This window comes from Phyllobates terribilis, unplaced genomic scaffold, assembly GCF_046119375.1.
Source record: "Phyllobates terribilis strain yellow unplaced genomic scaffold, ASM4611937v1 Scaffold_4__5_contigs__length_816908805, whole genome shotgun sequence".
Classification (NCBI taxonomy): domain Eukaryota; kingdom Metazoa; phylum Chordata; class Amphibia; order Anura; family Dendrobatidae; genus Phyllobates; species Phyllobates terribilis.
The window spans coordinates 76727256-76755146 of NW_027362764.1; the positions used below are offsets into that span (position 1 = coordinate 76727256).

General features: G+C 45.1%; 1 protein-coding gene and 1 long non-coding RNA gene across 10 annotated transcripts in view; one reads left to right on the forward strand and one right to left on the reverse strand.

The window, feature by feature from the left end:
* The window catches only part of KIAA1217 (KIAA1217 ortholog), a 456094-nt gene that overhangs the window by 118781 nt on the left and 309422 nt on the right, over positions 1 to 27891 (forward strand). For 5 of the 9 annotated variants that reach the window (XR_012320033.1, XM_073677509.1, XM_073677508.1 and 2 more), the window contains exon 1: positions 2074 to 2340. Coding sequence is in view for 7 of the 9 variants with exons in the window: in XM_073677509.1 (XP_073533610.1) it covers positions 2227 to 2340 (114 nt within the window). In the remaining 2 variants the exon portion in view is untranslated. Of the gene's footprint in view, positions 1 to 2062; positions 2341 to 20211; positions 20378 to 27891 lie in introns of those variants that run through there. The other 4 variants (XM_073677511.1, XM_073677510.1, XM_073677506.1 and 1 more) reach the window with 3 other exon arrangements.
* LOC141265007 (uncharacterized) lies at positions 307 to 20438 on the reverse strand. The gene is made up of 3 exons (XR_012320034.1): positions 20294 to 20438; positions 16729 to 16910; positions 307 to 2706 (listed from the first exon to the last, which is right to left on the reverse strand). It is a non-coding gene; the product is annotated as an uncharacterized lncRNA (long non-coding RNA).

The following is a 27891-nucleotide window of genomic DNA, read 5'->3' on the forward strand; positions in this document are numbered from 1 at the left end:
TTTTAGAGATTGTGTTGCCATAAAATTAGCTCTATGGGCTCAGGATGAGAAAGCTTTTTCTGTTCCATGGGATTTATCATTTTTAACATTTTAGTCATGCATTTCTATTTCTATTATATCAATAGATTAGGGTAAAATGTACAGTTGAAACCAGAAGTTTACATACACTATATAAAAAGACACATATGCAGGTTTTTATCAATATCTGACATGAAATGAGGATAAACTTTTCCCGGTTTAGGTCAATTGGGATTACCAGAATTTTTAATATTTGCCAAATGCCAGAATAACGAGAGAGAGAGAGAGAATGTTTTAAGGCATTTTTATTACTTACTGCAAAGGCAAAAGTTTACATATACTAAGATTACTATGACTTTAAACAATTCTGGACTGCCCATATGATGATGTCATGTGTTTGGAAGCTTCTGATAGGTTTTTTGGCAACATTTGAGATAATTAGAGACACACCTGTGAATGTATTTAATGCACACCTGAAACACAATGCTTCTTTGTATAGCATCTAAAGAAATCAGCCAAGATATCAGGAAGAGAATTGTGGACTTGCACAAGTCTGGCTCATCCTTGGGTACAATTTCAAGATACCTGAAGGTGCCATGAAAAAATCATGAACAGACAATATTTTTTACAGACACATTGGAATACCATAAGAAATCATCATGGTTATAAGTGATCCATGTCTACAGGCCATAATTCTGATATGAAGATATTAACTGTAAAATATATATTGTAGGAATATGATATGAAGATATTCACTGTAAACTGTAAAATAATGATAATTACAATCAAAATAATCTGTATAAGTTTCTTCAGCTTCAAAAAAGTCATGGACGCATTACATTTTTTTTTACAGACAGGGCAAAAAAATGACCAATTTTTACCGACTGTCCTTGAATTTCTGGACGGTTGGCAACCCTGACAGCAACGTTATATATATATATATATATATATATATATATATATATATATATATATATATATATAAAAACTATGTCTATACACTGCTCTATACTCTGTGTAATATATATGCATACTGCTGTACTCCCTCGATATTATGAATACATTCATATCTCTCTCCCCATCCATCCATTAGTCAGTGATTGGGAGTAGGGGATAATCTTTATTGCCAGGGCTGCTGTTCTGGTTCTTTGTGCATAATAACTTCTATGCCCTGTGCCAGTGTTCAGTACAGGAGATTGTGCTGAAATTGTGTCTGACGCTGGAGAATCAGTGGGAGGGTTTAAGAGGAGTCACAGATCTGTGCTCACTGCTGGCTTGCAGCCTAGCACAAGGGATAGTGTGAAATGTAGTCAGAATGGAGCAGAGGATTCCGAGGTGGAAGTGATGACTGTGACAGCAGAGCTGGTGTCAGGGCACAAGAAATGAAGCAAAAAAGCGTAAAACACTATGAAAATGTCTCAAAGGGTATTTGGGAATCTCTAGGGGTCATTATCCTTAAGCATTTATGGCAAAACCCATAACTGAGTCAGAGTTGTGGACATCCTCTTTAATACAGAACTTAGGACAAATCCTTTAAAGAGGGTGTTCAGGATTTTGAGAAAGTGGCCTATGTGCAAAAAATGTTTTAAAATATAAAAATAACTAACATTAACCTGTTAAATCCCATACTTTTCCAAAGCTGCAGCTATAGTCCTCTATATGACCACTGAGATTAGTGATTGTCTGTAGTGGTCACGTGAATGATTTACATGACATCATCACTGCAGGACTACTGTAGACCAATGGAATGGGGCATCGAAATGGTGGGGGATTTAATGAGTCAATATTTCTTGCTCTTAGGCGACTTTCATAAAATTCTCAACAAAATCCTTTAAATCTGCAATAAAAATCTTTAGGTGTCTATCTAGGAATCTGTAAAGGAGTTGTACAAGATTCCAAAAACACGGATGCTTTCTTTCAGGAACAGCCCACCCCTCGTTATGACTTGAAGCCCCTATTACAGATTTTGCATTGGAGCCTTTGTTGATATTGTTTTTGAATAAAATATTGTATTTTATGTGATATTTTTTATTTTTTTTTTCAGGTCAGACAAAAAATTCATTTGGAGGCTCATTAGATGATACAGAATGTCACCAGTCAAAGGAGAATCTGTCTAATGGAAACAATCATAACCCATCCAAAGGTGGGCGGAATATTCCCAGGAGACACACAGTAGGTGGGCCACGTAGTTCGAAAGAAATCTTGGGAATGCAGTCATCAGACATGGACAGGAAGAGGGAAGCCTTTTTGGAGCACCTTAAATACAAATACCCTCATCACGCAACTGCAATAATGGGTCACCAAGAACGTCTGAGAGATCAGGTATGCCATCTGGCAGTACAGTAGACTCCAGCGCTACTTAGCTAACACTTTCTTTATGTGATCAGATCTTCTTTGTTGACATCCGCAGTAAATTATTATTTTTTTAGGGCCATCAGGGTGACTTTGATTCATTGTGATCCTCCAGGTCGTCTTGTCTTCTGTTTGGGTCTTCAGGCTTCTCAGTGATGTTTTCCTGATTTTTGTGACGGCATCGATCCAACTTGTTGCTAGTGATAAATACATGGCATCTAAAGGACTGAATACTCTGATGATTCAGCCATTGTGAGCTTCATTGTGGCAATCGAGAGCCACAGTCAGCATGGATGAGATCCTGGAGTTGTATCATACAAGGATGGGAAAAATGGCCTACAAGAAAAAAGTTTCAATAGTGAATATATATTTATTGCAATTTACAACAATTTAATTTCTGGATAAAGTATCAGGCTATTTATGTAATTTTAATAGGTACTTAATATGTTTATAGCTAGAGGCATTGCACAGGTAGGAGCTGACTGTATACCATAATATCTTGGAGACCTTAAGACACCAGGATTATTAGGCGGTGGTGCAATGTCATTGTAATGGAAGACAACAATTTATTTTACATTGTATTATTCCACTTTGACTGGAATTTAAAGGGTAAGTCCTGAGATCCTCACCGATCACTAAAAACCAAGGGGCACAAGTGCGAGCAGAGCCATGTGTGGACCCATAGATTATCTACTGGAGTTGAGCAAAATGATTGTCAGGATCATGGTCCAGTGGCTATGTCTGTAGTCCGCGGCCGCCGGATGAGATCCCGCAAGTCTACTACCTGCCGGCATCCCCGATGCCTTTTCTGTTTAGTAGGCACAGCGGGATGTCATGTATTTGACAGGCTGCAAGGTTATGACATCACAAGGCAGAGAAGGCATCGAGAATGATGGTGGGTAGTAAGAGGTTTGTAGGGCTCTCGTCCGGCGGCCATGAACTACCTTCATGGCCACTGATCCAGGATCCTGCAAATCCTTTTGCTCAACTCTTCTATCTACTCAGCCCCTGCACCACTTAAGTATAAACTAAACCGCTCTGCCTCTCGATTTCAGTGATTGGCAGTGGTTTCAGGACCAGGACCCCTAGAAGATCAACACTATTGAACAAGCATTATAAATATCAAAAAATATCTAAAAGTTTAGTTACCCTTTAAACAAGTTTTACAGTTTCGGGAAGCCTCTGTGACTTTGTGACAAAATGATTCTGAGCTAGAAAAATGTCAGAATCGACCAAACTTAGTCTTAATTCTGAGCTCCCAAATTATGTTACGACTCCTTTCTCTCATATCTCTTCATATCGTACAAGAGTTGTGGAAAGTGTTTGTTCCAGGGGCAATAAGGTGATAACTGCAATTATGTCCCCTATTCACGATGCAATTTTTGCTAAATATAGGCACAACTTGTAATTGCACAAAAAAAAAAATTGTGGGTCCTGTAATTTTTTCACACCAGTCGCAGCCAGTTTTTGGAAAAGTGGATAAAGCTCACCCGACGGACTGTGTGCTTGAGCGCGGACGACGAATTTACCAAAATTTATGCTAAACAGAAGTGGCATAAATTACGAGAGAAATGTACTCCAGTCCTTGTGGTGGCACAGCAGCTGAAATATGGGACAAACTCATTAACGGAACCGGGGTGTCACGGGTTTACCGCAAGAGAGAGGACCCGGAAGACCGCAGCGTCTCATTCCTCTTACTTCTGCACTCATTAGAAGCCTTTCACCTTCATATTAAACGGTGCAGGTTTCTTTTAGCGATGCAGGGGTTAATCTGCTGCTGAGAACTTTTGGAAGCTTCACAGGATGATACTCTCAGCTATTCACTGTTAGCCACTTGCCTCTCCAATATATTCTGGGCTCTGGCAAGCAGTCATTGCCAGAGCTAGCTTCATGCTGCATGGTTAGGAGTCTGGTGGTTTGTTGTTGTTTGAGAAGGCGTTTGGTGGATTTAGCTCAGACTGTTGTGTGGTTTTGGTTGTGTGTTAATCCTCTCCTTCTACTTTGGTTTTTCCCCATCCACCACTCCCTGATGTTATCTTCTGTTGTTTGTCTACATATACATGTATGATCGGTATTTTCCTTTATCCCTGTTTCTATTACATTGTTAGTCTGGTTGGTGTATTGTGATACACTACTACACCCCTCTTCCCTGGGTGGGGGAAGGGAACAGACTGAGGGCAGATTGAGGAACTCAGACAAGGTACGTGGCCCTGGCATCTTCACCTTCAGAAGTAATCCCGGGAACAGGGCCAGCTAGGGCTCCCCTAGTGTTTGGGACAGGGAAGGAGCCCATGGTCCTGGGATACCCGACAACAGAGTCATGACACGGGGTCTTAGACTTGGACCAAGAGTAAATCACCATGGACTATATGTGTAGGTTTTGATGATGATTTAAAGCAGTTGTGCAATTCAATGCTGCTTACAGGAAGCGGTACCCATTATTGAGGTCAGGATGACACATGTTCGCCGTTGGCAGGATCTGCCACTTTGGCTGCCACTATAATGTATCACCATCACATAAGGTGTTGTCGCTCTGAACATCCAGTATTATCGTTTTTACATGGCGAGAGATGCATTTCAGTCCGCCAGCACATTGATATGCTAAGCAGTCGAGGCAGCTGGGAATATAATGATATTAATATTTGTGAAGAATAATGGAGTGTACTTTCCTAATCTGCTGTTTATAAGATTTGTTTGTAACGAGCACATACAGAAATGTGACGCTTTGTTAATAATCCTGTTGTCTGAATTCAGATTGGAATTGCTTTTGATGTTTTATTTATTGCTCAGTCGTCGCTTCTGCAGATCCTCCGCATGTTAATCACACGTGGGCCGTTCAGTGACCGTCCGCTGCTTCATCCCAGAAACACAAGGGGATCAGCAGTCTTTTGCAAATGGAGTTTGACCAGAGTGCATTGACAAGTTCTGTAACTTTCTTATATATACTATTTCATTCCATAGCAAATTTTAAGGTTTCTGTGTACATGTAGAAACTGAAAAAGACATGGTGACCTAATGACTTCAGGGTCAGTTTATATGACAGTCCCCAACCCAGGCATAGAATAAGGTTTCTGAAAAATTTCCACATGGAGTTTTTCCCACACCTTGAAAAAAAACCAGTCTCCCTATTTCCATGGATTAGACATGGAAAAAAAAGGGACTATTCCCATTGAATGACATTGAGGCTAGTATTCATGTGATTATGCTACACATTTGCAACCAGTATTCCCTTTTAAAGTGAATCTGTCACCAGGTTTTTACTATCTAATCTGAAAGCAGCATGATGTAAAGAAAGAGACCCTGATTCCAGCAATGTGTCACTTACTAGGCTGCTTGCTGCAGTTCTGATAAAATTACAGATCTAGCAGAGCTCTGAATGCTGACCTCTGTGTAACCCCGCTCACATCACTGATTGGCTGCTCTCTGTGTACACTGGCAGAAAACTGCCAATCAGTGGTGGGGGCGGGGTTATACAGAGCTCATGAATATAGAGGACTTCCTGGCAGTAGATTTATTAGTTCTCTAGTGATAAGATCCTGTTGATAAAACAGTGATTTTATCAATACTACAGCAAAGAGGTCAGTAAGTGACACATCACTGGAATCAGGATCTTCGTCTCTACATTACACTGCTCTTAGATTAGGTGGCAAAAACAGATTCCCTTTAAAGTCTTCATATACGAAGGAACCCATTCCAATACAAAGGAACTCTCGGCCGAACGTTCCTGTGTTCCCTATGACTCCTCTGACAGCAGCTTATCTGTAGGGAGAACAAAAGGATCGATCGGCTATTGGAAATCCATCATGTCGATCCTTCTCTTCCCCGACAAGATCTATTGAGGGCGAGTCAAGAATCCCCAATACACATAAGACTGTTGGACATCCTGCTGGTATCGGTAGTTGCGACCAACTTTAAATCGAGTGTGTATGGGGGTCTTAAGCTGAGCAATCTGTTAAGGAAAGAGTTAAAACAGCAAACTAATTAATTTATAGCGCTTAATTACATATATGCTTACTGTATCTACAGAGTTGTCTACCATTTTCTTATTGTAGAGTGGATCCATATACACGGACTGAACCTCTGATATCAACTGCAGTAATATTAGGAATTTATTGTTGGAGCCAGACTATGCAATTCTGACACGTGTGAACATACTCTTATTTCCCGAAAAGTATCAGTTTTTCCTTTTTGTAGCTATTAAAAAACTACACAAATGAAAAACAGCATGAAAACAGCATACGGGAGTCCGGCATGTGTGAAGGAGACCGAAAGCAATGATTTGGCTTATCCACATAGGGAAAGCTGAGAGGACTCGTTCTGTAATTGTACACAGAGGTCAAACTAAATATAAAAAGTGCACAACACATTCCACACTACATCCAATCGGAAATAACGTCTGCTAATTATTAACCCTAACATGGAATTCTCTGTAGATTTATTCAGAAGTGTTTTCATGGCAGGAAGATTATGGGTCATTAAATCTCTTATCTCTTCTATCCCATCAGGTTTGATCAATCCTTATGTAAAGTAATACAAAAATCATGTGAAATAGTTCTTGTATTGGAGAAAACAAAATTCTAATTGAAAGTGAACCTGTCGACTGCTGTCATATGCATGCATATGTGAGGAATTACTGTATTTCTGGCTTTTATATGACTTGTGTCCAGTATTTTCACTAGTGTTCCCCTCTGCAGGCTCTATCTCTCATTTTTAGAAAGAAAAACGTTGAACCAGGAGTCCATGCTACTTAAAAAGGTATAGATTTTATTACATTAAAAACAAACACTATTTTAGTATGAAAAAGTGTAAATACCCATTATTATAGATGCGGCAGTGTACCAGCCCAGACTCCCCAACGCGCGTTTTGCGGTTGTTGCTTCCTCAGGGGGCGCAATAATAATAATAATAATAAAATAATGTTAAAATGTATACCTTTCTAAGTAGCATGGACTCCTGGTTCTCCGTTTTTCTATCTATGATTGATTGCTACAACTTTCTTGGGTATAAATAAGGATATATATATACAGTACAGACCAAAAGTTTGGACACACCTTCTCATTTAAAGATTTTTCTGTATTTTCATGACTTTGAAAATTGTACATTTACACTGAAGGCATCAAAACTATGAATTAACACATGTGGAATTATATACTTAACAAAAAAGTGTGAAACAACTGAAAATATGTCTTATATTCTAGGTTCTTCAAAGTAGCCACCTTTTGCTTTGATGACTGCTTTGCACACTCTTGGCATTCTCTTGATGAGCTTCAAGAGGTAGTCACCAGAAATGGTCTTCCAACAATCTTGAAGGAGTTCCCAGAGATGCTTAGCACTTGTTGGCCCTTTTGCCTTCACTCTGCGGTCCAGCTCACCCCAAACCATCTCGATTGGGTTCAGGTCTGGTGACTGTGGAGGCCAGGTCATCTGGCGTAGCAACCCATCACTCTCCTTCATGGTGAAATAGCCCTTACACAGCCTGGAGGTGTGTTTGGGGTCATTGTCCTGTTGAAAAATAAATAATGGTCCAACTAAACACAAACCGGATGGAATAGTATGCCGCTGCAAGATGCTGTGGTAGCCATGCTGGTTCAGAATGCCTTCAATTTTGAATAAATCCCCAACAGTGTCACCAGCAAAGCACCCCCACACCATCACACCTCCTCCTCCATGCTTCACGGTGGGAACCAGGCATGTAGAGTCCATCCGTTCACCTTTTCTGCGTCACACAAAGACACGGTGGTTGGAACCAAAGATCTCAAATTTGGACTCATCAGACCAAAGCACAGATTTCCACTGGTCTAATGTCCATTCCTTGTGTTCTTTAGCCCAAACAAGTCTCTTCTGCTTGTTGCCTGTCCTTAGCAGTGGTTTCCTAGCAGCTATTTTAAAATGAAGGCCTGCTGCACAAAGTCTCCTCTTAACAGTTGTTGAAGAAATGTGTCTGCTGCTAGAACTCTGTGTGGCATTGACCTGGTCTCTAATCTGAGCAGCAATAATGAGCAGTGTAACTGTGAATCCAGCTCTGCAGTGAGGTAGAAAGTTATAGCAAGGGCCGTCCCTGTTCTCTCACTGTGCTCCTTCCTTCCTCTACTCTTTTAATATGCTTAAATAGGCAGCTGTAATCTAATATCATAGTGAGATTGACCAAGATGGATTTTGGCAATTTTTACAGAGTGAATGATGAGTTCTGAGGGCTGGAAAAGGATAAGAAGTGGCTCATAAGTGGAGAAAGGACCTTATTTCTCATATTAGATATTTTACAAAGATCGTAATATCCCTTGTACTATTCACTTAGGCAGTTTGTTGAAACAACAGACAACAGCGAAAAGGGAACCTGCCCACTTGAACCATTAGCAGCATGAAATTCAGAGATTCTCTCATTACAGAATGCTATGTTTTACTGTAATGTGTCATTGATTCAGCGCCAATGTAATTTGAAAAATAAGCTGGACTGGAGGAGACGAGTCCTCCTGACACATGAAGAAGAGTCCACTGGTTGTCTCCTTCTGGCTTCTCCCTACCTTACTTGGCTTGATTGACAGGTCTCTCCGGACCATCTAGTGTGAGATGATGGTATGCTTCAGACTGTCATCCAGAGTGGGAGACGGGGAATGGAAATATTGTAGCTTGTAAAGAGGGGGCATGAGAAAGCAAAAAAAATGGTACAGAATCAGTTTCCAAAGGTTGGAAATATGACACAAACAGGTAGAATGAAGCTGATTTGGGCAGAGGGAAGCTGGGAAGAGCTGACCAGTAGACTTTCTTTTCTTCTGCTAGATTCCTCTCCCCTTGCCTGGCTCATTTCTGTTCCTGCAATGATTGAATGTGCCGTCTTCAAGAATTTTTCATGAGAATCATAGGACCAGGTTCCTCTAGTGTCGAGAATGCGGCACCAGTTTGTTATATGGACATTTGTGTCATTCCATTTTCTACAAACTTATAATGCTGTATAAAAGTCAATTATGGAGGTAGAGCTCATAGTTCCAGATTATTATAGGATCGTGCATTTGGAAACTTAATAATGATAGTTGTTATACAGAACTGTTCTGTTCTTTCACAAATTATTGCTGAGATACAGATTAATCTGGAATCTCTTTCCATGGATGGGATATATTATATACCTGGAATTGTACCTGAAGTAAATGTTAGATTCAGTGGGGTTGTCGGCTGTGGTTTGCCATGGAGTGAGATTTATCAAATTTCTAAAATATTTTTTGTATACAGCTGTTAATTATTTCAGACGAGACTCAGCAAAATATTTCAGACCCCAGACCTAAAATACAAGCCCCTGGTGGTGATGACGCGCCCCCTGGGACATATTCCTTTTTGAGGGGAATACCCGGCACCGGATCAGATGGGGGGTTGTAGTCTCCGAGCGGCTGTGACCCGGTCCCGTGCCCAGGGCGTCAAGCTCAGTGTGATGTGGCAGTCCTACAGATGTTATTAAGAGTTCTTTTGTGTCGACTACGCCACCCGTTGTGATGCGGTCACTGTGGCCGCCGCTGCTGCAGGGTCCGCTGAGGCTGATGGTGGGTGCGCAGCTTGGTGAGATAACCCCCAACGGGAGGGGTATAGCCTCAGAGGGGACAGGCGCAGAGGATGGGGGTTGTGGTGGTGCGGTGCAGCCGGCAATGAAGACAGACTCGGGTTGTGCAGTTAAGGGTGTTTACTTACTGCTGATGTTCCGGTCACTCCAGCTGCTAGTGACCACCCGAGCCGTGCTGCGTCCACCAGGTCCTGGATCCAGCCAACCCCCAAACAAGTCCGGAGCGTGGCCCTGAGCTCTCCCTCTGTCCTTTCTTCAGCCGTCCCCACCAGTGATTCACCTAGGTCCAGCTCCCTCGGGCCTTCTTTTGGGACACCCTTGGCCCTGGGTTCCCTGACCCTCCACGTGGTGTGCCTTCGGGGTGAATGTGGTGGGTGACCGTGACAGACACTGCCCACGGTCTCCGGTCTCTGGCTGGGGAATGTCTTTGCCCCCACCAGCTTGGGTTCCGGTACCCTCTTGCTGACTCCTCACCCGGTGCTCTAATTTGGGTTCTTGGGTCCCTTCAGTCTTCCCCCTCTGGGTCTTTCTCTGCTCCACTCTCTCTCCAGGGCTGCTGTTTCCTGCTCTCTGCATCTGACTTGTCCTCTGCAGCTGACTGACCCTGATCTAAGTTGGTGCCCTCCTTATATATCCCTCTATGTGTGAGCTCAGGTGACCAGCACCCAATGAGCTCCTATCACTACCCAGACTGCTCCCCCTATCTGCCCCTACACTACATGGGATGTACCACCCCCCTCCCACTCCAGCCAGGAACAGGCTCGGTTGTACCTGCACATTTCTAAGTGGGAGTACCGTCGGCCTGCTCCTCTGGAATGGGATGTATGTAGTGCATGCAGTCTATCTGAGCTCAGTTCCACACTCCTTCCTTACCCGGGAGTGGAATATCACACCTCTGGGTTGAGGTGCAATACCCCTGTAGCAGCCGAATCCTCAGGGTGCTACATTCCCCCCTGGTAAATCACAGCACGTCCTCGGGCTGTAAGACATAAAACACCAAAACATACAAAATTTTCATATAAACATATAAAACATATAAACATTATATATATATAAAACTTTTTATATAAACATTCTCGTAGACTTCTCTTGTCTCTGGTTCCTCCTCCGGACACTGTGCAACGTGTGTCCGGGAAAAGTGCGACAGTCTCTTAGAAAAACTGGTTTTCTATAAAACCGGTAGGGGGCGCTTTAGGACGCGCAACTATATACAGGGGAAGTTGGAAGTTGGCCGCTCTCAGTCCTCGGCCAGTTAGAGGAAAGGGAATGGCTGCTCACAGTCCTCAGCCTGTAGGATGAAGGGGTTAACGGGTAAACAGTTCACTGGTCCCAACGGGGACTATTTTAGCAGCAACGGTTCACTGTGCCCCGACAGGCAACTATATACAGTCTCTACTCCCGTCCTCAACGACGGCTCCCTCCTGCTTTTTCTTGGTGATACGGTGTTGCTTCAGACCCGTCCGGGTCCTCTGGCTCCTCCTCCCCGTACCGCAACTCCTCCTCCGTCAAGCGGTGTACGTGGAGGGCGTAAGGTCCTTTGGCACACTTGTGCCGGGTGAAAGTGACCTCGTCTCCGACGTAGAGGTCACGGCCTTTGTGACCTTCCGGCAGGTGGGACTCGACGTCTCTGCGGGTCACAAAAACGTCACCGCGGTTGTTACGGTCCCGAATAAAGCCCCACCCATGCTGCGGGTTGAACTTTATCACTGTCCCGATGGTGCGGGGACTATGCGCTGCACGGGGGTTCCTCCTAGTCCGGCTCTTCTGCTCCGCGCTCCGGATTTGGGCCTGTTGTTCTCTGACCCGCCTCTCCTCCCGTTCTCTCTTAAACTCTGCCAGCTGTTGACGGCAACACTCTGTACGTTCAGCTGCGGCTGCCCGAGTTTCTCCGGTGAACCCCATCAAATCTTCTCCCGTCGGGTCCCACACGAATTGGGCTTCTGCTAGAGGAGGCGAGACCCGAGCTACGGGCTTCGGAGCCGGGATTAGGGGCTCACACAAGTGCCCTAGTCTTTGCTGCCGCTCCAGCTCAGGGTACCCTTCGGGCCAGATGAAGGGCCGCCCGTCCGGCCATGTGAGCTGGCCGAAGAGGTCCTCCCCCAGGTGTGGCACCCTAGGTATTGCGGGCGCGGTGGTGGTGGCGCCCGGGTTGCCCAGGCCTTGCGGCCAGGCCTGGGGCACCTGGAAGGTGAAGGGCACCGTTAGGACGGCGGCGCCCTGGGCTACCTGGCCTTGCGGCCAGGCCGGAGGCTCCGCGGAGGTAGGGGGCGCTGTTGGTGGTGCGGCGCCCGGGGGTACTAGGCCTTGCGACCAGGCTGGTGGTATTTCCTGCTTTGTCACGCTCCGGGTCGAGGCGCGTGACGTCACAGGGGTCGCTGCGGCGGCTTCCGGTCGGGGCCTAGTCCATTGCGGTGACGTGGCGGCTACGGGCACAGCAGGGGGACTTTCGGGCTCTGCGACGGGGAGCTGGGGCAGGTGAGCGGTGTCACGGCTTGGGGTATAGGCGTCCCCTTTACCTGCCTCCATACGTTCGGCTCCCTCCTCGGCGCCGTCTCCGGCCTTGGGTCCTCCCGCGCCATCCTCAGAGGCGGTCTGCTTCCTCTTCCAGGGTAGCGTGCTCCGTTGACTGGTCTCTGCTTGCTGGGCCATCTCCTGGCTCCACTCCGCCAGTATCTCACGCTGTACCCGGGCCATCCTCCGTGCGAGGCCCTCCAGGGCAGTTTGTGCACACTCCCGGTCTCGGGGGAGCTGCGCTAAGATCTCCGCTAGACCTAGCGGGGTTGTGGACTCTAGCAGGCTCCTGACCATCGGGTCGGTGCTGCTCTGCTCGGCTTCCGGCAGGCTCCTGGCCAGCGGGCCGGTGCTGCTCTGCCCTCCTTCCTCGGTCTCTAGCAGACTCCTGGCCAGCGGGCCGGTGCTGTTCTGCTTTCTCTCCATCTCCGGGTGAGCTCCTCCGCTACTCCTTGTTAGACCTCTTGCCTCCGGGTGCGCTCGCTCCAGACTACTCCAAGCGACACCCATCTTTTCTCTTCTCTTTCGTCTCCTCCCACTTCGAGGGCGGTCCCGGGGCAACTCGGTGACTGTCAGCTCCAGGGGGAGTTCTTTCACGCTGACAGACACCTCCAGCATCACAGTCTCTGTTGGTGGGGGCGGTTTCCACTTTTGGCGCCATTTTCTGTCCTGGCCCACGATGGGAGGTGGCCTCTTGCCCTCCTTTGGCACGCCCATAATGGCGTCCGCTGCTCTTCCAAGGCGGGAAATCTGCGGTTTTGGCGGGAATCGCTTCCCAGTGGCGGGAAACTCGGCAGATGGCGGGAACAAGCTGGAAATGGCGGACAATCGGCGGGAAACGACTGGTGATGGAGTCTGATGGCGTGGACCCTCTGGAACCGGCGGGAGACTTCTTTCTGAGGTAAACTTGCACTTTTCTTCAGGCACGCAGTACCCGGGTGTTGCGGGCACGTAATCCTGCCGACTACGCCAAAGTTGACGCGCCCCCTGGGACATATTCCTTTTTGAGGGGAATACCCGGCACCGGATCAGATGGGGGGTTGTAGTCTCCGAGCGGCTGTGACCCGGTCCCGTGCCCAGGGCGTCAAGCTCAGTGTGATGTGGCAGTCCTACAGATGTTATTAAGAGTTCTTTTGTGTCGACTACGCCACCCGTTGTGATGCGGTCACTGTGGCCGCCGCTGCTGCAGGGTCCGCTGAGGCTGATGGTGGGTGCGCAGCTTGGTGAGATAACCCCCAACGGGAGGGGTATAGCCTCAGAGGGGACAGGCGCAGAGGATGGGGGTTGTGGTGGTGCGGTGCAGCCGGCAATGAAGACAGACTCGGGTTGTGCAGTTAAGGGTGTTTACTTACTGCTGATGTTCCGGTCACTCCAGCTGCTAGTGACCACCCGAGCCGTGCTGCGTCCACCAGGTCCTGGATCCAGCCAACCCCCAAACAAGTCCGGAGCGTGGCCCTGAGCTCTCCCTCTGTCCTTTCTTCAGCCGTCCCCACCAGTGATTCACCTAGGTCCAGCTCCCTCGGGCCTTCTTTTGGGACACCCTTGGCCCTGGGTTCCCTGACCCTCCACGTGGTGTGCCTTCGGGGTGAATGTGGTGGGTGACCGTGACAGACACTGCCCACGGTCTCCGGTCTCTGGCTGGGGAATGTCTTTGCCCCCACCAGCTTGGGTTCCGGTACCCTCTTGCTGACTCCTCACCCGGTGCTCTAATTTGGGTTCTTGGGTCCCTTCAGTCTTCCCCCTCTGGGTCTTTCTCTGCTCCACTCTCTCTCCAGGGCTGCTGTTTCCTGCTCTCTGCATCTGACTTGTCCTCTGCAGCTGACTGACCCTGATCTAAGTTGGTGCCCTCCTTATATATCCCTCTATGTGTGAGCTCAGGTGACCAGCACCCAATGAGCTCCTATCACTACCCAGACTGCTCCCCCTATCTGCCCCTACACTACATGGGATGTACCACCCCCCTCCCACTCCAGCCAGGAACAGGCTCGGTGGTACCTGCACATTTCTAAGTGGGAGTACCGTCGGCCTGCTCCTCTGGAATGGGATGTATGTAGTGCATGCAGTCTATCTGAGCTCAGTTCCACACTCCTTCCTTACCCGGGAGTGGAATATCACACCTCTGGGTTGAGGTGCAATACCCCTGTAGCAGCCGAATCCTCAGGGTGCTACAGTGACCCTATAAGAATTTACAGATATGCTGATCAAGACATTAAAATATATCCAGCCAAGTTGTAGCTGAAATTCCTTTTAACCCCTTCAATAGTGGGTTGCCATGAAAGCCGAAGGCCTAATGAAGGCCATTGTCACATCTTGGTGTTGTTATGATGCCCAGTCTGTGGCTGAGCTTCATATGAGAAAGATCATCAATTTCACTATCTACTATAACAGTGTAGTATTGCAGTATATAGTACAAATGACTAAACAATCATATGCAGTGGGCCCTGGTGCAAAATTTGAACCTGGGCCCCCAAATACATGTTGGTCAAATGTATTAGCCTTTGTAACATTCTAAATCCTATAAAAATATACATGCCCCCCCCACTATAATTTAATAATGTCCATCATCCTGTACTAATGTCATCCTGCGCCCCTTCCAGTAATAATGTTCCCCATCCTGGGCTCCTTGCAGTTATAATGTCCAACGTTCTGGGCCCCTTCCTGGTATAATGTCCACCATCCTGAGCCTATTCTGCTATAATCTCCCCCATTCTGAGGCAATTCCTGTAATAATGTCCCTCTCCTGGCCCCTTCCAGTAATAATGTCCCCCATCCTGGTGTAATATCCACATCTTGACTCCTTCCAGTAATGTATGTCACCCATCCTGGTGTAATGTCCCCATCTTGGCTCCTTACAGTAATATATGTCCTCCATCCTGCTGTAATGTGCCCATCTTGGCTTCTTACAGGAATATATGTCCTCCATCCTGTTGTAATGTCCCCATCTTGGGCCCTTTCAGTAATATATGTTCCCTATCCTGGTGTAATGTCCCCATCTTGGCTCCTTACAATAATATATGTCCTCCATCCTGGTGTAATGTCCCCATCTTGGCTCCTTACAATAATATATGTCCTCCATCCTGGTGTAATGTCCCCATCTTGGCTCCTTACAATAATATATGTCCTCCATCCTGGTGTAATGTCCCCATCTTGGCTCCTTACAGTAATGTATGTTCCCTATCCTGGTGTAATATACCCATCTTGGGCCCTTTCAGTAATATATGTCCTCCATCCTGGTGTAATGTCCCCATCTTGGCTCCTTACAGTAATGTATGTTCCCTATCCTGGTGTAATATACCCATCTTGGGCCCTTTCAGTAATATATGTCCTCCATCCTGGTGTAATATACCCATCTTGAGCCCTTTCAGTAATATATGTCCCCCATCCTAATGTAATGTCCCCATTCTGACCTCTTCCAGGAATATATGTCCCCAATCCTGGTCCCATCCTGTAATGGTGCTCCCTGTTCTTCCAATGTTCTCTAATGTATAAAAACTGATTTAACTCACCTTCCTCCGCTCCCGCGACACACAGCGTCCTCTTCTATTGCCTGCGCAGAGGCTGGCAGCTGACTTCAGCATGCAAGTGACAGGCAGCGCATGACATCAATGCCATGCGCTGCCTGCATGCCGACATCAGCTGCCGGCGCTATGTATTGAAGTGCAGGGACTAGATGAGTCTCAGCACTGCAATACATTTCAGCTGAATGTGCGTCCAAGGACACATATCCAGCTGAAATAGGCAATGGTGTCAGCGGGCCCCCTTCCAGCATTGGTCCAGTTGCGGTTGTACACTCTGTGACCGCGATCGTTGCTCCCCTGATTGTATGTTCAAGTCCATCAGGGGGAATAAAAAAATGTTTTTTGTTTTTTTTTAAATACAAAAAAATATATAAAACTTTAAATCATCCCCGTTTTTCCAATTAAAAAAATAAGGAAATAAAAAAAACATGTGATATTGACACATAAAACTAACTCAAAAGTTAAACTGCATAAAGAAAAAACTATTGAATTGTATTTTATGAGCAATACACTTCCCCCCCAAAAATGCAAAAATAGGCAATCAAAATTTTGTATCTACCCCAAAATTGTATTTACAAAAATTATAGCTCGTCACACAAAAAATATCAAATCCTTACACGGCTTCATCTACAAAAAAATGTAAAAGTTATGGGTCTTGGAAAATGGCAACACAAACCAAATTTCTGTCTTTTTTAACCACTAAAACAATAAAAATATATATATATATATATATATATATATATATATATATATATGTTTGGTATAGCTGTTTATTGCACTGACCTGAAGAATCTTGTTGCCATTACTTCACAATGAACTCCATGAAAAGAAAGCCCCAAAAGCCCTGGCGGAATTGTGTTTTGTTTTCTTTATTATTTCAATCCACTTCGAATTTCTTCCCGTCATTCTGTACATTAAATAGTATATTTTGAAATAAATGATGTTGTTCAAAACTACAACTCGTCCTGCAAAAAAACATGCGAAAAAATAAAAATGTTATGACTTGTGGAAGAATAGGAAAAAAACACAAATGCCAAAAAGGAAAAATGTGGGTAAAACCTTCACTGAATGTGACCGTCCGTAAACCTATTTTTACTGCGATTTACTAAAATATGAAATTTATTTTTACATTTTAAGGTAGAGTTTTCAAAGGGAATTCTCGCTTTTTTGGACCATATGTTGGGGTACGTTTCAAGAAAAGAAAATATTATGATCACCTGGTGTTCCACTTAACCGGACAGCCCCCTGGCTCAGGCTATATGGCGACATGCAGTCACGCTTCTTTAGAACTATTGAAAAATACCAAAGAGGTCAATTGAAGCTCAGTTGTTCCCAACATATGGAGGCATCATTTGTCGGACAGTTCCATAGTACTGAGACATATGGAGACAATGTACAGTATAGGTGACACCGGCTCGGTGACTTCTGCTCTGCAGGACTCTTTATTTCAATGGTCACTATGTAATTGCTCATCTTTATACTCTTACATCTTTAGTCGGAGACTCTTAGTTGGAGACCATTGGTATAATAAGTCATGATGCTATAGAAATTAATACTATATAGGGAGACAATTATTTTGAATGCAATTCCTTTTGAAAAGTATTGGAAATAGAATTTATAGTGGGTTTATATTTCAATATTGCAGACTATAAATTGCACTTGTAGGGTTCGTCATGCACCAGTGCCCTCACGTCGCTCCATAGGACCTGCTCCATCACATTCCTCACATGATCTCATCCTATTTATAACCCAATTATAAGACAATTGAAAACCTTTTGACTCCAGCAGTGGAGCAGGAAGTCTAGCTCAGATCCTGCCTCGTCTCCCTATGACCTGGGGCCAGACAATTAGCTTCCACATTCCCCCACTTACCAGACCAAAGGGTCTTTATGGTGCAGTGTTGGTTTTCTGTGCTAGTCAAGCATACTAAACTCCTTCTCATACACTTGAAAATGGTTTCAAGAATGAAAAAAAAATGTAATTGTTTTGGAAAAAAATGTATTAAAAGATTTTTTTTTTGCATTTTTTTCATGGATTCAATTAATTATTTGGGTCTGCCCAATGATTGCACAAGGTCTCTACTGAGAAAAAAGTAGCCCTTACCATAGCTACACATTTGAGGCAGTCCCTTTAAAGGAATTGTACTTTGTTTCCACATTTCTGTTCTTTCATATGCAGTTATTGCACTGTAGCTGCCTATACTGACACATTGTCCATGTTCCCAACTCATCTGGATTAATATTAATCAGTCACTGACTTTCCTGAGGGCCATTCAGACATTTGTGAGTCACATACGTGTTCTGTGTTTTTCACAGATGGAGAAGAATAATTGGTGCGCACTCAGAGCTGGTGGGAGGTGTTGGCTGAACTGGGTGATTGTCCCAAAACGTAGTGGAAAAATAAAACTTGAACCCATTATAGTCTATGGGACTGTTCACATTTCTGTGTCTTTTTGCATCAAGTGATTCACATCAAAACATGGAAACTTGTATTTCTATGCAGTTGTCACGCTCAGGCCGGGAGAACCGCCGGCCAGTCCGAGCATTACAGTCCTAACTTGTAAAATTTGTAACTGATCCCGTCACATACCATATGTAATGTATAATCCCAGTGCCTTCCTATTTAGCTGATGTGCTGTTGAGACCCTTTCCCTGCTACCCGATCCCACATGCAACTGCTACCTCTGCCCCCTTAGAAGGGTTATCCGGCCTTGGGGTACATAGAGTGACTGCAGACTTGAGAATCCTGACAGCGCGCAGTGTGCATACTATCAGGATCCTCTGGTGCCGGCGGCTGGAGCTGGCCGGCGCAACTGCAAATATTAAATTTGCATACATACGGTCACATGCTGACTAGACGTGTGTGGGCTTGTTCAATACAAGTGCTTTGAGTGAGGCCGGACACGTCTAGTTGGAATGTGACTGACAGTATGCAAATCACATACTTGCTGTCACAAGACCGCCCGCTCCTGGCGCCAGCACCAGAGAATTCTGACATCGCATGGTGCATGCTGTGAGGATTCACAAGTACCTCAAGCCTGGACGACCCCTTTAAGGGTATGTGCCCACGATGCAGAAACGAAGCAGAAAATTTCTGCAGCGTTTCTGCATGTTCTTGGCAGTCAAAAACGCTTGTGGATTTTACACGCGTTTTTGACGTGTTTTTGCAGCGTTTTTGCAGCATTTTTACATGCGGATTTGACTTTCGTTTTTCAAATGCATTGGGACCTTAAATCCGCATGCAGAAACGCACAAATTATGGACATGCTGCGGATTTTTCCGCAAGGAAAATCCTCTGCAGAAAAATCCGCAGCATGGGCAAAGAACATGCGGATTGTCATTGGGGATCATGGGCCACGGATTACCAAGCGTTTTGCAAGCGTTTACGCTGCGGAAATTCCGCATCAAAAACGCTTGAAAAACGCAACGTGGGCACACAGCCTAAAGCTATATTTCTGAATATAAATGTATGCCAACCATCAGAGATGCCTAACATACCTAGTAAGTTACGCCAAAAAATAGGCCACATGTATCATCTAGATAAAATTTGCACCACCAATAGTATATTATTACTATAATAGTATATAATAATAATAATAATAATATGGTAATAATATAATATATAGCAATAATAGTAAATATAATAATAATAGTATATAATGATAGTAGAAATGTTGGAAAGAGATACATTTTTTTCACAAATTGATTGAAAAATAGCTAAAGATAATTTTTGGGAGGGAAACATTCCATGAAAAAAAAGTAGAAAAATTAAAAATCAACATAAAAGTAAGAGTAAAATCTAAAAGTATAATAATACAATACAGGGACTGTTTAATAGTAAAAAAAAAAAATTGAGCGCGAGAGAGAAAAACCTGCTGGGGCAGAATACTGGAACCCTCCAGAGCTGCCAGCAAAACCTAGTGGCAACTGTTCAGCAGATAGGGACATTGTCAGACAGGGAGGGGCAGATAGCGAGGGGGCATTGTTCTATTCCACACCAGTGGCCCTCTGCAAAACTCATCAGCCCTCTTCACTGGGGAAATGCACACACCAGACCTGTGAGGAGAGAGGTGCTGACAGCTCAGGAAGGAGAATGTGCTAGAAAAAACTATTTTGAAAAAAAAACAAAAAAAACTTTGAAACTTTTTTTTTTTTTTCCTTCACATTAGCCAGTAGTTGTGAGAAGTAGTTTTGCCAGGTGGGGTTGTAGTCACCATGGAGATGTTATGATGTCACGGTTGGGAAAGCATGTCAAGGCAGCAGGATCAACATGTTGCAGCGGTAGAAGGTCCCATAAGCTGCAAGCAGTTTTCAAGAAAGTACAGGAGGGAGATGGTGCCAGTATTTACCTGACAGAGTCAAAGGAGCCCAAGGGTTTACCCAGGATCTGACTGGATTGCGACGTTGCAGGACACCTTGCCACCCTCCGCCAGGTAACCGCAGACACCCCCTTTAATAAATAAGTCACCTATTGCAGTCAAGTCTTATCGGCTGCAGGTCAGTTCCTATTTGCAGAGCATAAAGCGAGTGTTAATATTGGATTTGTTTGTGCTAATAGCTTTTTAAATGCTTTCGAAAAGCGCAGATACAGCAGAGCCGGCTTTGTGGGACGCAACAGAGTTAAGTTCGTCATGTGGCGCAATTCTTGATAATACGGTTTTGCATAAGACGATAGTTAATCTTCAGCAGCTTTAAAGAGCAGCGTGCGGGTTAACGTGGTGAACATGTTATTGGGTCCTAAAATACACCTTTCTTTTATTTTGTGCGACGCCCTCTGGGATGGCGAACATAATCTTTGCACATGGGGGCAAAATAAATCATTGCAGCCTCGAAGGGTTAAATGATAAATTCACCCTCGCTACATCACTTATGAAGCATTTATCAATACGTGTGAAAATGTTACCGTAATGATTAAATGTATCACTGGGTGAAATGTGATCCATCTGCAGGGTCTGCATGTTCATACAGGCTGGTAATTTGCTGTAAAAGTGAAAACTGTCTACAGTTAGGCACATGCTGAGATGTAGCAGAGCTGAGTTTCTGCATACGGTAGTTAGTTACTTTTTTTTAACTAAAAAGAAAAAAAAATTGGAAACTGCTTGGCTACAAGTGGATATATGTGCACTGAGGTAGCAGAGCTGGGGTCACCGAGCTGAGCAAGCAGAGCTGGGGTCACCGAGCTGAGGAAGCAGAGCTGAGGAAGCAGAGTTGAGGAAGCAGAGCTGAGGTCGCTGAGCTGAGGTAGCAGAGCTGGGGTCACCGAGCTGAGGAAGCAGAGCTGAGGTCGCTGAGCTGAGGCAGCAGAGCTGAGGTAGCAGAGCTGAGTTACTGCATACGGTAGTTAGTAACTTTTTTTTAACTAAAAAGAAAAAAAATTGGAAACTGCTTGGCTACAAGTGGATATATGTGCACTGAGGTAGCAGAGCTGGGGTCACCGAGCTGAGGTAACAGAGCTGAGATCGCCGAGCTGAGGTAGCAGAGCTGAGGTCACCGAGCTGAGGTCGCCGAGCTGAGGAAGCAGAGCTGAGGTCGCCGAGCTGAGGAAACAGAGCTGAGGAAGCAGAGCTGAGGTAGCAGAGCTGAGGTAGCAGAGCTGGGGTCACCGAGCTGAGGAAGCAGAGCTGAGGAAGCAGAGCTGAGGTAGCAGAGCTGAGGTAGCAGAGCTGGGGTCACCGAGCTGAGGAAGCAGAGCTGAGATCGCCGAGCTGAGGTAGCCGAGCTGAGGTCACCGAGCTGAGGCAGCAGAGCTGAGGTAGCAGAGCTGAGGTACAGCTAGGATAGATGAAGCATTGGTTTAGTTACTATTAAAAATTCTGCACTGCTCTGCTACAATGGGCACCGATGTAGCAGAGCTGGTTTACTGTTGCAATAACTAGGATTAATTGTTTTATTAAAAGTGAAAATCATTAATCTACGCTGGGATTGACATTTGGCACAAGTCAGATAGATGCAGCACACAAATGACTGCACTTTCTTCACTTCTAAAGTTATCACAACTCCGCTCTGCTACAGCGCGGGCTGCACCAAATGTACTATAATGTGCGCCGGATGTTATACACATGTGGTTATGGGACTGAATGAAAAACACGAATTTGATGATTAGGTCGCGTTGACACGTTCAGTATTCGGTCAGTATTTTACATCAGGAACCAGGAGTGGAACAATCAGAGGAAAAGTAAAATAGAAACACGTCACCACTTCTGTATTTTTCATCCAACTACAGATGTAAAATACTGAACGTGTGAACGTGGCCTTAAGACCCGATACTTTTCTCTATTGAGTGTATATGACAGTAACGGTCTGAGGCAGTGTGCGCTGCACGTCCATTATTCTGCCTCACTACTTTATGGTGATTTATGTGCCGTAACCGATTTTTCCAGCGTTGGAATATCTGCTGTAGTTTATGGTGATACTTGTTGAGTGCTTTACATTGTTTTGTATCCGTAAAATAGCAGTGATGTGTAAAGGCTGATATCGATGGGTTCTGACGACGGCCCAATGTGTATGGGGGGCGCCGGCCAACGGATGGTTGGGAGAGATGTGGATCGCACATGTCTGATTTCGGACTCCCGAACGCATTTCTGTCCCGGAGATGGTAGACAGCGGCTTTCCCATAGAGAGCACAAGAGCGCTCAGCCGAACCAGCGCTCCTATGTATGGGACTGTCGGCTGTGACAGCTGCCGGCCGAAGCATCGCTCAGCCCGACAGCCATCTAATGTCTATGGCCGACTTTAATGTCCCCAATGCAGGACATTTATATGGATTTTTTTTACTTTAACACTCAGGTTATATATTTTTCTCACCATGTCTTTGCTAAAAATCTGCAAGCCGTGGAAAGTCTGTAGGATTCGGAGGGTGAGGTTGGGGTGATGCATGTAATAATCAGGATGTGAACAATGCAGGAATCATCGCTTCAGGCCTGGTCTGTGATTACTGCGAAATTAGAAGAATAAAATCTGGCTCCTCCACCCCTCCTCCGGGTAACGCTGCTATCAGGTCAGATTCACACACAACTGTATCTGATGCGTCTTTGAGACAAATACAGGAGCTGATACAAAGATAACAGTATTAGGTTGTGTTCATTATTCATTATCTTTCTATTCTGGTTATTTTTTATGACCATGCTTTTTCTCGCAGGAGTGGTCCCATGAAAGTCAGTGGAGTCGATCAGTGACTATTTGTGCCCGATCATAGTGCGGTTTCTACTATATACAGAAGCCATGATGTAAGGACTCATGCAGACGACCGTTTTATTCGGACGAGATCTATCCGTGGTTTTGATGGTCAGCACTCGTACCTATGTTATTCTATGGGGCTGTGCACATGTCCGATTATTAATTACAGCATGCACGATTTGCCTCCAAGAATCGGATGGCACTCGCCCATTCATGTCTACGGGTCCGTGAAAGAAATCAGACCGCCCTTGGATGACACTTTCATGGACTGACATAATGGAGATGGTGGAGAAACTTTTTTTTTTTCTCCACCTCCAAGAAAATTGTATCACACTCTGAAGGCCATGGCCCCACTGTCAGTATTTGGTCAGTATTTTTTCTCAGGAGTGGGAGACAAAACCAGGTGAGGAACAATCAGAGAAAAGGTCTAATAGAAACAAGTCACCAATTCTGCATTTATCACCCACTCCTGGTTTTGGCTCCCACTCCTGAGAAAAAATACTGACCGAATACTGACCGAATACTGATAGTGGGGCCATGGCCGAATACTGATTTTCTTGGATGGAGAGAGAACATTCTTCTACCCCCAACCTGAGCTTGAGCACAGACCCGGACCACATATTTATGTCTTTGGCTGCAGACTGGCGGTTCTTCCCTTCTGTCATTTGTGTATCTACTGTATAAAAAAGTACAAAATGTTCCTACCAGTGTAGTGCAAGAAATACTAACACTTCTTATGGGGACAGAAAGTGTAATGCAGAGAAGATGCATTTCAGCCCTCTCGTGTATCTAGCTGTATGTCCGAACCCTGCGTGGTGCACGGAGTCCTTCTCGTTCTGCATCCAGGTATCTCTGTATGGTGCTTCTCTAATCTATAATACGACATGCCATGAAAATAATTTTTTTCCTTGATTTATTCGTATAAAATCAGAGGTAGGTATTGTATAGACTGACAGCAGGCTAATGACATCAAATGACCGGCTTCTACAAACCCTAAAACCCCCATTAGACCACATCTGTAGCTGCTAACTTCTGTTTAAAAAATAAATCCCAGAACATAAACTTTGTTCATCTCTATATTATTTGTAGCCTTAAAGAGGTCGTCCACTACTTTCACATTGATGCCCTATCCACAGGATAGGGCATCAATGCATGATCGGCCGGGGTCCCGCACCCGCCACCCCCGCTGATCAGCTGTTATCAGTGCCGGCGGCCGGAAGTGCTTACCTGCTTGGCCGTCAAGTTGTAGTGGCCGGCGCTTGTTACTGCACATCTGCCTCCTATTCAATTCAATGGGAGGTGGATGTACAGTACCCCGCAGCAGCCACTACAGATGAACGGCAAAGCCCCGCAGGCAAGGACTTCCGGCGGGCAGCTGCCACCGATAACATCTGCTCGGTGGGGGCGCCGGGTGCGGGACCCCGGCCATCATAAATTGATGCCCTATCCTATGAATAGGGCATCAATGTGAAAGTAGTGGACAACGTCTTTAAGGCCATTTGCCATTACATCTTGCACCTTTTTTTAATTCTGTATTTGCTGTTGCTACTTTTAGGTGTATAGGGCATTTTCTATAGTGTGACTCCTCTAACTGTAAAGATCCCTTTCCAATAGTGATGTGTGAATCAACTTTTTTTCTCCCACATTTAAGTAATTGTACAATTCTTTTCTGAAATCAGTGCAGAACCAACACTAACCCCAACTCTTAAGCGACATTAATCAATCTATCTATCTATCTATCTATCTATCTATCTATCTGTCCCATATCTATCTATCTATCTATCTATCTATCTATCTATCTATCTACCTATCTATCTATCTATCTATCTGTCCCATATCTATCTATCTATCTATCTATCTATCCCATATCTATCTATCTATCTATTTATCTATCCCATATCTATCTATCTATCTATCTATCTAAATAGAAAAAAATCAGGCAGCACTCCAGTTCAAGGAAAAATTGTGGACTTTAATCCAGCACCAAGTGGTGCAATGTTTCGACCTCACAACAAGGTCTCTGTCCAGCACAATTTTTCCTTGAACTGGAGTGCTGCCTGATTTTTTCCAGTTATATATTTTGCATTGGACAACCGCAGTACTCAGGAAGTATTGCACCCAAAATCTGCTCAAGTTTGTGCTGCTATCTGTTTTTTTCTATTTATCTATCTGTCTATCTATCTATCTATCTATCTATCTATCTATCTATCTATCTATCTATCTATCTATCTATCTATCTATACAGATCCTCACCTGAGACGACAGATATTCGAATAAACCTCTTAAGCCAAACATACACATTACATGGCTATCGGCTGAACGATGCTTCGGCTGGTCGCTCCGCGAGCTGCTATCTCTGCTCTCCATTTATTCCATGGCGCTTTACATGTGAGTATGGGGGGCCTTTATTTAGAGGGCATGTCTTTATTTAGAATTTTTATTTTGGGAGGGATAATCACTAAGACTTTATTAGACATTAATACATTACTTACCAACAACTAGAATGCAAAATTCTGGACACTCAAGTCCCACTCCTAGGATCCCCTCCCCCACCCTACCAAACCCCCCCCCCCCACACACACACACAAAACAGCCACTTTAGGGTGTAGTTTTGACAAATTCTAACTTTTTTAAAGGTCCAGTTCCCAAGATTTTTCCAGCCGATTTGGGATTGCGGCCAAGCGTGGAGGTGTATGTGTGGTGCATTTCTCAATCTATACCTCTGATGTTTGCAAAAAAGTGTCCTTTTCTCCCTTCAGTGTACGGTATAGGAAAGCGTGGTGTACTATTATTTTATGTTCAGAGAGAAATAGTAAGAAAAAAAAAAAAAAAAAAAGTATACCGCACTATATATCTTTTTTTTCCCATGGTCGTCGTACGCCGGGAGGTGGACACCGGGGGATCCTCTTGGTGTAAACCTCTGACGTAGACTCCGGTGGGACTCTTGAGATTCTTACTATTCTGCTTATGCATTTATATAAAAAAAAAAGCCCCTGGAGTAAAATAACTCTGCTCTGGAAGCTGATGATCACAGATGTACGGCTGATGCTGATAAACGTCCTTTAAGACTATAGATACAGAAGACAAGTTCTATCATGTGTGGTATGAAGACCAGTCCATTTTCTCATCTTACACTTTGTCTAATGATCTAGCGATACATCACATGGCGAATTATAAATGCGTATAAACAAGCTGAAAGCTTTTCTTCTTTGGAGGACGGCAGGACGTTATATCATCTCAAAAATAGCAGATAACAACAGCCGCGCGGCACGGACATTGTGATCATTAAAGGGCATTTCCCCAAATAATGATTGGGAAATATGCGACCTTGAAGTGTCCCCATGTGTATTATATTCAGTTATCTTTGTCTTGTAACCAGTGGCGTAACTAGAGTCCGATGCAAAATTTGTAGAAGGTGATATTGACGCGTCCAGGGGATGGGGACGACTCGGCGACCTGGCCTTGTTGTTGTTGCCTGACCTTGGGGGATGTCGCGGTGGTCAGCTCCCGGGCCCGTACCCTGGGGTCACTCTTAAAAGAAGGGGAAGTTATATGGGATAGGGGAATGTTCGTGACGCCACCTGTGGTGTCTGGTGAGGATCACCAGCGCTGCGACAGTCCTCTGAGGCCGGTGTTCAGGCAGCTTAGTTGGTGCAGCTCCCCACAGGTGGAGCGGGGCCTCAGGGCAGCGTAAGTGTAGGGGATGCAGGACTGAGGGGACCCAGCCAGGTCAGAGGAAGGATAGGCACACACACGACAGTTCACTTCAGTACCTTTACTGGTGGTGTTTCAGGCACGATCCAGGGCACTTTAGGGTGAAGGGTGCATATCAGGACTCTCCCCAGTGAGCGGGTGTGGAGCCTCCTGTCCTTGCCTTTCCTCGATAAGTTTCTGACCTGCCTGAAGCTAGGCCTAACTTGGTCTCTGTCTTGCACCTGCTGACCTGGTGGTAGGGCCTTCTGTTGGAGTTCACACTCCCTGGTCCTTGGGGCCTCCGTGACTCCTGACCCTGGTACTTAATCAGCTTTTGGTGTTCCTGGGACATATAGTTCGCCAGGGGTTCCGGTTGTTTCTGCTCGGTGTAAGGAATCCCTGCAGACGCGGACCCGGTGTCCGGTATATGTTCTTGGGGTGAGCGGGTAAAGCTCCTCTGCCCCCTATGTTACTCTCCTTCCACTCACCTTCGGCCTCGCTCGGGGCCCTCACTAGGCTTCACACTGCAGCAGGCACACTGCACTTCACCGCTCTTTTGGCGTCGGCACGCCTTGGCTCACTAATCTGAGCTCTCTGAGTCTGAACTCTCTCTAGAGGAACTGGAACTAGCTCTGTCCCCTGAGGAAACTGTTCTCTAGACTGCCTGCCTAATTCCACCCTCCAGTATATATATCCCTATCCGGGCTCCCTCTGGTGGTCTGAGGTGGTAGGGTGGAGGTGTGTGAATGCTATGAGGGCCTCTTGTGGAGACATCCATCCATGCACCCCTCTGGGATTTGTGGCACCAATGCGCAGCAGGGCGCCACAATATAATAATATATTAACAAATACCTCCAATTAGAAATGTAGTATAGTTCTTCTAATTAGCTATGTCGCTTACCCCATGTGCAGGGCATTGCAGTAGCTTAGGTATCCATGGCTATGACTACGAGCAACTAACTGTCACTATATCAGTGGTCGTAACCTTGGATACGTAAGCTTCTGAAATGCCTGCACATGGGATAAGCGACATAGCTAATTAAAAGAACTATACTACATTTGTAATTGCTTGTATTTG